Source organism: Eurosta solidaginis, chromosome X, assembly GCF_040869045.1.
Source record: "Eurosta solidaginis isolate ZX-2024a chromosome X, ASM4086904v1, whole genome shotgun sequence".
NCBI lineage: Eukaryota > Metazoa > Arthropoda > Insecta > Diptera > Tephritidae > Eurosta > Eurosta solidaginis.
Genome location: NC_090324.1, coordinates 147,404,260 through 147,416,846, shown reverse-complemented (window position 1 = coordinate 147,416,846; position 12,587 = coordinate 147,404,260). Strand labels below are relative to the sequence as shown.

The 12,587-nt window shown below is 42.5% G+C and overlaps 1 protein-coding gene across 1 annotated transcript in view; it reads left to right on the top strand.

The window, feature by feature from the left end:
• The window catches only part of LOC137235183 (uncharacterized), a 1,124,977-nt gene that overhangs the window by 642,429 nt on the left and 469,961 nt on the right, over positions 1-12,587 (top strand). The window contains exon 3 of the mRNA XM_067758315.1: positions 288-631. Coding sequence (XP_067614416.1) covers positions 288-631 — 344 coding nt within the window. The remainder of the gene's footprint in view (positions 1-287; positions 632-12,587) is intronic.

The following is a 12,587-nucleotide window of genomic DNA, read 5'->3' as shown; positions in this document are numbered from 1 at the left end:
GCTGTCATTTTCACCTAAAAGTATGCAGTCGTTGCAGACTAACAGCACACACGTACACGAAAAATCCCATTTCACCATGGGTCAAATCGGCGCTTATTCCTTACCCAATTCGTATCCTATTTTTTCGTTAGCGTTAAGATATGATTAGGTACCAAATTTTTAATCAATCAAACCATAAACCCGGTCTTGAAGACAACAAATTTATATAATTAGTATCAAATGAAAAAAATTTAAGATATTATTTTCACCGCCTACTTACCAAGAAAATATGTTTTTTTATCTTCTAGTGTCAGTGCCAACTTCTCATTATTTTCATCGTTAGCAATTTTAACATGGGCAATTTATGGTATGGTGCTGAAGCAAGGTTTATTAAGTACTCCCAAGGGCCAATACCATCCTCACAAAGTGGACGAAGATATTTTGGTGGCACGACGATTGGTACCGCGTCCAAAGTTATGCTTGATTATGGAATAGATTCTACTAATTCTGGTCTAGGAACATCTGTCAGTAGCGGTGCAGTTTCTGTTACTCCTGAAAGCCCTTCTTATAATACAGCTGAAGTTGTTGGGCCCAAAAGTTCTTCATTAAACACACAAGAGCCAACGTGCGAGGAGCTACGTGCCATGTGGATGTGAGTATATAATTAAGGAATGCGTAATTGTTCCGCTTTTGGCTACTCCTAGGCCTGCCAGTTTATCAGTTCATTTATTTATTTATCTCGAGATCGATCCCACAAACCCTTTTTGTGTGTGAATGTGGAGATTGAAACCACGTATATATTTTGTAGTTATTTTTAAATTCGTAAAATTTAATGAGTCATAGACGTATTGCACAATTATTTCTTTATTAAATGATTGTATTTTTATTATGAATAAAAACTGAAAGGGATAAAACATACTGGCTGATATTATAGCTTTTTCCACACTGCGTAGGATCTCTTCAGATATCTTTGTATTTTTAAATTAAAAACTATATTCTCCCCGAGTGAGTTTCGAAATAGAGTCGCCTACCACTGAATGTATGAAATCGTTAGCTTAATGTGAAAATGTGCTAAGTCACTTTTTACGAATTTTACAGGAGACGAAAAAAACTGAATAATTTTTGAAATAAACTTTTTTTCAAAACTGTAAATGAGGATACCTTAGTTGCAATACTTTTGAGTGTAAAAGCTTTGAAAAAGATAAATAAAAGTCATTTATGCTAACCCAACAGCTATTTTATGTCTTATCACAATTTCCTCACTCAAAACAAATTTTTTCTCCTGACTTAGCACTTTTTACTCAATATGTTTCCCCATCACTCTTCCCTTTTAAGGATTGAAATATAACACTAAAATTATATATATCACAAAAAATACCATTTATTTGTCAAACAATTTTTAACTATTGGCGGCCACCGTGGTGTGATGGTAGCGTGCCCCGCCTACCACACTGAATGCCTGGGTTCATACCCCGAGAAAAGGAACATCAAAATTTTAGAAATAAAGTTTTCAATTAGAAGAAAATTTGTCTAAGCGGGGTCACCCCCGGCAGGGTTTGGCAAGCTCTCCGAGTGTATTTCTGCCATAAGCAGGTCTCAGTGAAAACTCATCTGCCTAGCAGATGCCGTTTGGAGTCGGCATAAAACAAAGTAGGTCCCGTCCCGCCAATTTGTAGGAAAAATTAAAAAAAAGGAGCACGACGTAAATTGGAAGAGAAGCACGGCCTAAAATCTCTTCGGAGGTTGTCGCGCCTTACATTTATTTATTTATTTTTTTTCTAACGGTTCTTATCTGGACTCTTTTGCCGGATGGTGCGCAGAAAATAACTTATTTTTAAATTCAAACAAATGCTGTGTTGTGTCTTATTCCATAAAGACAACTGCCACATACTTTATCTACAAACTAAATGCTAAATCTCTTAATCGTTGTCAGGAGAGTAAAGACTTGGGTGTAATTTTTGACTCCAAACTCCCTTTTTCTAGTCACATTGATTTCGTTGTTTCAAAATTTGTTGTAATGGTTGGGTTCAGTAGACGTAACACCAGTGATTTTAAGGACCCTATGACGTTGAAGGCACTTTATATATCCTTGGTCAGAAGTTGTGTTGAATATTGAATGAATCTAACTCCTATAAAATTGAGAAAGTTCCAAAATTTTTTTACAAAATTGCTTTTGGTATGCTTCACTGGCCAGTCACAAATTGCTTGGTCTTCAGGCTTTGCATTACAGAAGAACTTTTATCTCACTCATGCTTGCCTATAATGTAATAAACTTTAGCAAGAATTGCTCTGATTTATCTACTTTGATCATTCCATATATTCCACTGCATGATCTTCGGCATAAGAGATTATTTATCGAAATAACTTCATAAAACGAATTATGCTATGAAAGAACCTATAACTAGTACTATACATCTAGCAAATCGATTCAGTAGTTTTATTAATTTTAATAAGAGCTTATATAAGTTTAAGCTTGAATTGTTTTCTATTTTTAACTAGTTTGTAAGAAAGCATGTAGTTATCGACATGTAAGAATTGAAGTAGATTATAGTCAGCGCAAAGCACTTATCATACAGCAAAGCATGTCTCAATTGGGTAAATCCAATTTCAAGGGGTTGTGCTCGCAACCCTCTCAAAGGGTTTCCAGCACAATATATAGCTTCTCCAACCCAATTTTCAACTCACCTAACCGTGGCGAATCCTGTTTCATTGACAGCCGAGGCTCTGGCGACCCCAAGTTCCTCATGGAACTAGGGGGTGGGGTAGCGGGATGGCCTAGAAGATTTAATGTGATTATATAAATCGTTCCCGAGATGGTCGAGCTAGTAGTACCTTAATAGTGCTTTGTTACCGGAACGTACCGGATCTATATCCGGCAAAGGGCCATCAACATCGGTAACACTCCCCAAAGCCTTCGGGGAGTGTCTTTATCGTTAATACAACAACAACAACAAAGCATGTACTTTTAGACTGAATGAATCAAATAAATAAATAAAATGCGCGCACAAAGAAATGACTAGTAATTCAGATTGATATTATTGCCAGGTTGACTTAGCACAATTTTTTTTTAAGAGCTGACGACTTAGCACATCATTGCCCAAAGCACGTAAAAATAAAAAATTTAAATAATTTTTTTTTATCGATGTATTTTGAATTCAGTTTTAAAACTGTATTAAAATACAATTTTTCAAAAAAAGTGACTTAGCACATTTTCACATTAAGCTAACGAAATGTGTGTGACTTAACTTCAGTTTTACCCGTTTATTGTTTTATTTATTTTTGGGGGTCAATTCACGTTCGATGAAGTGAAAAAATAATTCATGCTCATTTCATTTTATCACATCACTTTTTCATGTTAGGCGATTCGTGTTCTTTGCAATAATCGTTGTGAAAATATAATAACGAGTACTGTGGTGAGTAAAAAAAATTATGTTTTCTGTCAAAATAACAAAAAAATTTATAAAAGTGGTAAATATTTTCAACTTTTCAATAAGAAAATGCCCAATATTCCCTTTTTAATTGCACTGAATTCTCATCTAGAATATCAAAGATAAGTACATTATTGCCATTTATTATTTAAATGTACAATCCAAATTTTATATAACTTTCGATATAAGAATCATCTCAGAGTTACTAAGAGTCAACTGCGGGACTCACAAGATCCATTCACTATGATATCGGAGGAAACCTTCATTCATTTATATAGATTTCCGAAGCACATTTGCTAAAATTTGGTTGACGAACTAAAGCCATACTTGCGAACTACAAAGAGACGGCATGCAATTCCCATTCATGTGTTTTTTTAGCACTGGAAGTTTTCACTGGGCAGTTGGTCAAGATTCACTGGAAGTAAAAGCAATTAATAGAGTTCAGCAAAGTCACATTAAATTCCCAAATAGTGGCGAATTTATGGCAACCAAAGCTGCTTCTATCAAATGAATGATTTTCCTGGAGGACTCATATAAAAATATGCGTTCTGATGTAGAAAATGTATATTATTGCCGCAATGAAGCATTATTATATTATATGCAAGTGCAAAATTTCGGGGAACTGACATTGATGCTTTCGTATGGCGGCGTTCAAATTTAAAGCAGCACATATACAATTTTTACAATAGGCATGTCTCAATTGGCATGTCGAGAGAAACTTTTGATTATTGGGAGAGAGTGGGTATCCTTTGCAGGTACACAAACTTTTGTATATTTCTATCATGTTGTGATTCTTCCTTTTTATTAGCCTTTGCTTATGACTCCAATTACCAACCCTACATCAGAAGCAGAACAGCGTTATAACTGCTCGCATAAAGCTACTCGGAGTTTGGTTGAAAGATATGTCGGTTTGTTTAAGAGCAGATTTCGATGCCTATCTAAAGAGAGAGTTTTGTTTTACAAGCCACCAAGAGCAGCGGTTGGGGACAGATAAGAGGGAGGAAAAAGGATAGAGAGAAGGATGAAAATACGGAGGGAGAGAATGAAATGTGGAGGGAGGAAAAAGGATAGAGAGAAGGATGAAAATACGGAGGGAGAGAATGAAAAGTAGAGGGAAAGTAGGGAGAGACGAACGGTGAGGAAGAGTGTGGAAGGATATTGCCAGCGTGTGGGAAACGAGTGGAAAAAAGGGAAAGGAGAAGAAAAAGAGCAGGGGAAGGAAAAGGAAAATGGGAGAGGAGAGGAGAGGAGGAAGACGCTACAGTGACCAGCCAACTTAAATTTGCTACTTACATTTAGCTCTTGACAAAATACCCCCCCCCCCTCCCCCCCCCCCCCAGCCTTTCCGACCACATTCGACCTATCCGTGTACAATTAAACCGGTCGCTTTACACTATTGAGTTCTCTTCTCCTTTCCTCTCCCGTCGAATGACTGGGGTGAACGTAGCACAGGGAGCAGTCGGCATACAATAGTCCGTCCTGTCAGGGATAAATCGAAAGCTAGATTGTCCGAAGTCAGAAAGCCCATAGCCCATATCAGTGGATCTCCTAGTAAATAATAAACAACCTTTTAAAGAATTTTGGAAATTAGTGCGTCTAATTTATTGTTGGTTTTTTGGGGATTTAGCATCCCTTCAGCTATATCAAGCCTTCACCGTTTTTTATCTAATCTCTCTTTCGATTTCTAGAAACCGATCGTATTCTTGCGCGTGTCGCCAACTCTCCTTCTCCGCTCCCTTTCTACGGGAGCAAGCTCCTCCGAAGCTGCGGGATCGACACCATGGCTAAGCGAGGTTTGGCCCATGTTAGTCAGTGTTGGATCAGAATTCGTAATTGACAATGTCGTATTTACAGCTGAGATTTCTTCGGTGATCTGAAAAGGTATAAAGAAACAATGACATTTATTCATATGTGCAAATTATAAAATAAGCACGTTGGCATATTTTTATAGACTGCCCTCACCCTCAGTCTTATAGCTCTTTCTCTCCTCCGTCTTTTTATCTCCCTCCCTCTCATTCTCCTTCCCGGCGGCCAGACCCTCTCCCTCCACCTTTCCTCTCCACTCCCTTTCTTTTCCCTCTTCTTTCCCTTTTCCTTTTCCGTTCCGCTTTCCTTTACCTTTCTCCTTCCCCTTCTCCTTTTGCTTCCTCTTCTCTATTTCCTTTTCCTTTCCCCTCTCCTTTTCCTTCACCATATTTTCCTTCCCCTACTCTTTTTCCTTCCCTTATTTTCCTTTCCTTCTCCTTTTCCTTCTTCTTTTCCTTTCCTTCTCCCTTTCCTTCCCCTTTTTATTTCCGTTTTTCTTCTCCTTCTCAGTTTCCTTTCCCTTCTCCTTTTCCATTTGTTTCTCCTTCGCCTTTTCTTTTTTTCTCCTTTACCTATCCATCCCCCTCTCCACCTCTTTTAACTTGTTATCCCTCTCCTTCTCAGTATCCACTCGGCCTCTCTCTCTTTCACCCGCCCGATCTCTTGTTCTTCTCCGTTTCCTTTACACTTCACTTTTCAATTTTCGTTTCCGCTCCCTTTTCCTTCTCCCATGCCTTCTACCTTTATCCGTATTCTTGTATCTATTCTCTTATCCTTTTATATATAATATATATATATTAGTGATAAAGAGTGATGCATACCACTTGAGGTGAACCCACTTCTTGGGAATGGTCTCCATCCACGGATGCCTGATGTCAAATTTTAAGGATTGTCTCCTCCATACTAGGGTCTTAAATAGAAAGATCCGTTAATTAAAGTCAAATATGTTAATAATTACATAAAAAAATACCTTAGATCACACCACTTTGCGCCGTCTTTTTGAGCACCAAATAGAGCGTTTAAATGATTGGCCAGCGATTGCCAAGATCTCTCAATTTGCTTGGCACCATTGGCAGACATAAATCTGAGTTTGGAAACAAAAATAGTAATTTGCAACTAATTCAACTAATTTAAAAACTTATTCATACCTTTTATTGGCAAAATCTGCATTTGTCTCCGAATGTTGCACCAAATATTCTTTTTGGCACTCCGACTTTTATTTTTTTGTTTTAATTTAAAATTTTCACGGGCAAATTCAACGGTGAAAAAATATTCGGTAAATTGAAAAAAACTGAATCGCATATCAGCTGAAGTGGTGAAAAACGCTTTCAATTCATCACTTCATAGAACATGAATTGACCCCCTGAGCTATTCTGGTTCTATGTGTTACTCTGTGCACAAGGTTTTTTGTTTTGTTCTTTGGTTAAGCAGCAACTGTCACCTGAATGTGTGCTGGTTATGGTATTCGATTTAATCGTCTGTTCATCTTTTACATTCGTCAAATTTAATGAGCTTTGGACGTATTGCAAAATAATTTCTTAACTAGGTTAGGTTAGGTTAAGAGGGCGTGCGTGGGCGCTACCCACACTTCCACTCGCAGACATTTTTGTCCATTGTGAGTGCCCTCAATAAGTACAGGGTGGCAGCAAATTCTTTTAGTCCCATTACCTCCTAGCGGTCCTCAACGAACCAATTGCTTTCCCTGATGAACCCAAGAAGAAGCGAGACGTCCACCCTCCCAACCTCTGCCAGGCTGTCGAAGAAGCGTGAGCCCAAAAATCTGAGCCTTCGTCTTTGAAGCGCCGGGCATCGGCAGAGAAAGTGGTAGATCGACTCCTCTTCCTCCTCATCCTGACAGCTTCTGCAGAGGGAGCTTGTTGGTATTCGCCACCGTCGGAGCATTGGTGCGATAGCACAATGAGAGGACACCCGTAAGCACACTCACCGCAGATTTGTTCAGTTTGAGAAGGTAGCTGGTGGCCATAAGAACCTTTAGACTTCGCAGTCAACCCTATTGGTCCATAGCAAGTCCGTTGCCCTGTTCTCATATTCGTAGATTCTCCCTAGGAGACAACTCAGCGGCGGTCGGACGGAGCTTTCCAACTCACTTATGTCTAAGTCGGAACCTTTCCTAGCCATCTCATACGCGAGTTCATTCCCTTCAATACTGCTGTGGCCAGGGACCCAGCAAAGGGAGACATTGAAATGACTTATAGAAGCCAGAGAGGCTCTACACCTCCGCACGATGTCCGAATTTATCATGTTGGACTCTAATGCCCTTAAGGCGGCTTGGCTGTCGACAAAGATTGTTACGTCGGTGTTGGAGACCGCGCTATCTTGGAGCAGCTTTGCCGCTCTGTCTATAGCATAGACCTCGGCTTGGAATACACTGCATGCGTCATCGGAATGATTGGCTTCGCTGTAGATGTGTCGAGTACATCTCAGCTCCAGTTCTCTTTTCCATTTTCGAGCCGTCGGTGTATATTGTGATGTCCCTCCCGTTGTCTAGGCCTACTTCCCATTCCTCCCTTGAAGGATATCGTATGTTCTGAACCTGGAAGTCCAAAACCCCCGTGATGTGGTCTGTTTTGAATGTTAGGTCAGTTATTATTCCGTTTAATTGCCCCTTCGTCATATCGTCCAGAATTGTCGCGTGACCGTGCTTAGCTGTTTTCCACATGTTGGATTCTCCTAGTCGTAGAGCTCTTCTAGCGGCTGATTCCTGCACGAACACTTGTAGAGGCGTCAAGTGAAAGATGACATTTAGCGCTTCCTGAGCTGTGCTGCTCACGGCGCCTAACATTCCCAGGCATGCCAGCCTTTGTACCTTCCGGAATTTCTGCTGATTACTCTTTTTGTCTAGCACCTTCCACCAGACTAGAGCTCCATATGTTAGTGTCGGTCGAATGACTGTGCTGTACATGCCATGAACGACATGTGGTGCCAGTCCCCAGTTCCGCCCAAAAGCCCTTTTGCACGCTTAGTATGCTGCTAGAGCTTTCTTTGATCTCATCTCAACGTTCCTTCTCCAGCTTAACTTGGAATCGAGTATAATTCCAAGATATTTCGCTTCCGAAGATAGGTTTAATATTGTGCCGTTTAGCATCGGTAAGTTAAAGGAGGGTATCTTTGTCTCTGTCGTGAACAGGACAAGTTCGGTTTTTGTTGGGTTTACCCCAGCCCATTTTGCACTGCCCATCGCAAAATGTCGCAAAGTGCCGACTCCATGAGTTCGCTGATGGTTGGCAAGAATTTGCCTGTGATCAGAATCACTAAGTCATCGGCGTATGCAACTACCTTCCTTCCTTTTCTTCTACAGATTTCAAGAATTTTGTTGACCATCAGTAGCCAGAGAAGAGGCGATAGCACCCCGCCTTGGGGGGTGCCTCTGGTGGTCATTTTGCCAATAGAACCAGCCCCTAAAGTCTCGTTGACAACTCTACTCCTAAGCATAGAATCGATCCATGCAACTATAGAGCTTTGGGTTCCATGTCGTGTAAGAACCTTGCAGATGGCCTACGTCTGCACGTTGTTGAAAGCGCCCTCAATGTCGAGGAAAGCTGCCAACGTGTATTCCTTGCAGCTTAGTGAGTTCTCGATGGCACTGACTGCCTCATGAAGGGAACTTTCAACTGACTTGCCTTTTTGTTATGCATGCTGTGCTGCATCTATCTGCAAGAGATTGTCATTGTTCCTAATGTGTAGATCGATAAGTATCTCCAGTGTTTTAAGTATAAAGGAGGAGAGGCTTATTGGTATATAGTCTTTGGATTCCGAGTGGTTAAGTTTTCCTGCTTTGGGATTGAAAACCACCCATACATTTCTCCAGGATTCGGGTACATGATCATTTTATAGGCATCTTGAGAAGATGCCTTGTAGATATGGTATCAGTTCGTCACAAGCGGCTTGTAACATAGCCGGTATCACACCATACGGTCCCGCCGATTTGTAGGGTTCGAATGATTTTATAGCCCATGATATTTTATCCCGGCCAAAGATGTCCGTGACGTCGGTTTCCGGAGGGTATGCGCGATTTTTTGGCATCATCGTGCATGTCGTACCCATGCATCCAGGAAAGTATGTCTCCATCAAGACCTCTAGAGTTTCCTGACTGAAGACGGTCCATGAGCCATCAGACTTCCTTATGCTACTAGGGGCTGAACTAGATCCTGATAGTATTTTGCGAAGTCTTTATGCCTCATTTGCCGTCGCCAAGTTCTCACAGTATTGCTCCCATGATATCCTTTTTTCCTTCTTGATGCAGCTTTTGTATTTGTTAAAGGTGTATCTGTAGGCATCCCAGTCCTCTTCCAGCCGGCTATGTTTGGCTTTGTTGAAGAGTTTTCTTGTTGTTGACCTGAGTTGGCTTAGCTCGGTGTTCCACCACGTAGTTCTAGGTCTTACCCGTGGTCTAGTAAGGGGACAACAGAGTTCAAAACTGCTTGTCAATATCGTTGTCAGTCGGTTTACCGCTCTGTCTATATTGTTAGCTCCCCGTCTGACTTCCATTTCCGTGGATGCCAGTTTGTGAAATGCTACTTCAGAATATTTGTTCCAGTCGGTTTTTCTTGGATTTCTATATGGCCGGGGAACTTCCACTTCAAGATCGATGTTAAAGAGTATCCTACTGTGGTCCGAGAAGGAGTATGTGTCTGACACCCTCCAGTCATCGATTCTTACAGTGGGAGAATCTGTGGCCAGGGTGATATCTATGACTTCCTCTCTAATTCTATTCCTAAAGGTTGGCTGGTTGCATTTGATGCATACAATTAGGTTAGTAGTAAGTAAGTAGTCAAGAATGAACTCACCTCTTGCATTTGTGCCGCTGTCTATGTCTTCACACGTTCGCGAACGGGCGTCGGTGGTGGCGTGTCCCCCTCGTACGGGAAGTAGGCGGACGATAGCAACAGCTTGCGCCCCTGCTTTTGTTCACATACTAGAGTGACGAGGTCTCCGTTGCAGAGCTGTGTATAGATAAATAGATTAATATTTTTCTTAGCTACAATGCATGCTCTAATTTTACCCACTTGTGGTGCAAGTAGGCGGTAGCCGTCTAGCCCTAATCCGCAAACCCTGCCCTTAACCAGCCAGGGTTCTTGGATTAGAGCTATGTCCACTCCATTCTCTGCAATGTATTTCGTTAGGTCGAGCGAGGCGGAAGCTGAGTGGTGCAAATTAATCTGCACCACCGCGAGCTTCTCCCTTTGTGGCATCTGACCTGTCAACAGGCACAAAGACCTTAAGGGAGCCCAGCCCAAACCCAACGACCCCGTTGGGCCTCTTTATGGCTTGCAGCGACGTTTGATCGATTGCGATCAGTAGGTCGCTGCCCGCCCTTGTCTTGGAAGGGGTCAACGAGACCACCTGCCATTGGTCCACTTTCAGCTCTTTATTCTGCTTGCCCAGTAGTTTCAGTATGGACTCCGTTCCTATTACTGGAGGTGGCATCCATACTGGAACCACCGGACGAAGCAGTAAACTGGAGAGAGGGATCACCTCCAACTGTGCTCCCGGCCAAAGAGCGCTCAAGCCGTGGACTGCCTTCGTTAAGAAATCCACAGATTTACTGTTGCAGCAGCCGATGACCTTGACGCCCTTCTGCCAGCCTGAGCCGTCGAAGGATATCTCATCGCTTTCAGCCTAGAGCATCCTCTCCATTAGCTTGCCTTCTACAAGCAGCCACCTTTCCGGCGTTATCTTCCCGTCAGTGTTGATTTTGTCGATGATGGCTACTTGTAGACCTGAGGGGCAGTCGAAGGTAGCGTGAGGTCTCCACTTTTTCGAGTCCTTTTCAGGTACCTCATCGGATCTGATTCTCTTCCGGCCTTGTGCGCCCATCGATCCGGACGAGGACACTTGGTTAGCGTCCCTGCATTGATCGTTTGACGCTTTCTGGCCATCAGCTTTAGCAACGTTAGTCGCTTTGTACTTTGCTAATACCTTTCTGTGTTTCTTAATAAGACCCTTTTCCCTCACAGCGAGAGTGGTAGGATCTTTATTCTGCATCTTCCGAAGGTAGCAGGAAGAGTGTTTGTAGCTCTTCAGGGCTTTCTTCTCCCTTTTTACCTTCTCCGAATCTGACCCTTTGTCCTCCGCAGTTCCTGACATCTGGGCTTGGTCCTTCAGCAGAACTCTCTCGGCCTCGGATTCTATTTCATCGTCGTCGCTCACCAGTGATGATAGTTCATCCTCGGTGGCGCTGACGATGGTTAGACTCCTCAACCGAGACCTAACGCTTCCCTCAGCACCAGACTCAGATCCTGCCTTTGCCGTGCTCCACAGAGCGTGCTCGGACAGGGACAGAGCTCTTGTTCTCCCAGTAGCACTCGAAGACTGTGTACCCTGGGGTTCCGCTCCACAGCCTGGGAAGTCGCTGGATCTCGACGCCAGATGGCCTTCTCGCCCACCATCTACCGCCGGTACTGGGGATCGGACCCCCTGCACAGTAACTTTTCTCCCTTCGTTTACACTCATACCCGACGAACCGAATTCGCCATTACCCTTGGAGTTTCTTTTAAGTCTACCACTCCTCCAAAAAAGACTCGGACTCGGCCGCCCCTAACCTGGGGAAAACAGACGTCGTTGTGTGCCGCCCCTGACATGGGGAACAGACGCACACGTGCCGTTAATGCTATGTGTGCCAGGTGCCGCCCCTGACCTGGGGAAACAGACGCATCTGACGACTTATTGACCCGTTAGGAGCTGTATGTATGGGGAAACAGACGCATCTGGAGTATAAGAGGTGCTGTCCCTAACATGGGAAAACAGTCGCATACTCGTAGCCGTTAAGGCAAAAGTAGCAGTTCTTGGTTACCTGTGTACGAAGTTCGAACCATACGGGCGGAGGATGCCGGATCTCCTCCTCTTGTATGTTCAGAGCCTCGTGAAAGCGGCGTAAGCCCCCGCACCGCGAAAAGGTGCCTGCCATAGCGGAGGATTTATATTTATATTTATATTTATATTTTTATTTTCGGTCTAAAAAGTACAAACTTCCTTACAGACTAGTTAAAAATAGAGAAAAGTTCAAGCTTAAATTTATAAATGCTATTATTAAAGTTAAGAAGACCACTATATCGATTTGCTAGGTGTAAAGCCTTGGATATGGGTTCATTCAACGCGTAATTCGTTCGATGAGTTACTTCAACAAATAGTCTGGTGTGCCTTAGATCACGTGGTGGAATATATGAAACGAATAAATTAGATAAATCAGGGCAGTTTATATTACCGTTGATAACGTTATAGGCAAGCATGAGTGAGATACAAGCTCTACGGTCATACAAAGCCTGGAGTGCGAGCAATTTACGTCTGCTGATATATGATGGGAGGCCATCGGGCCAGTGAAGCATACGCAAAGCAATTTTGGTGAAAATTCTT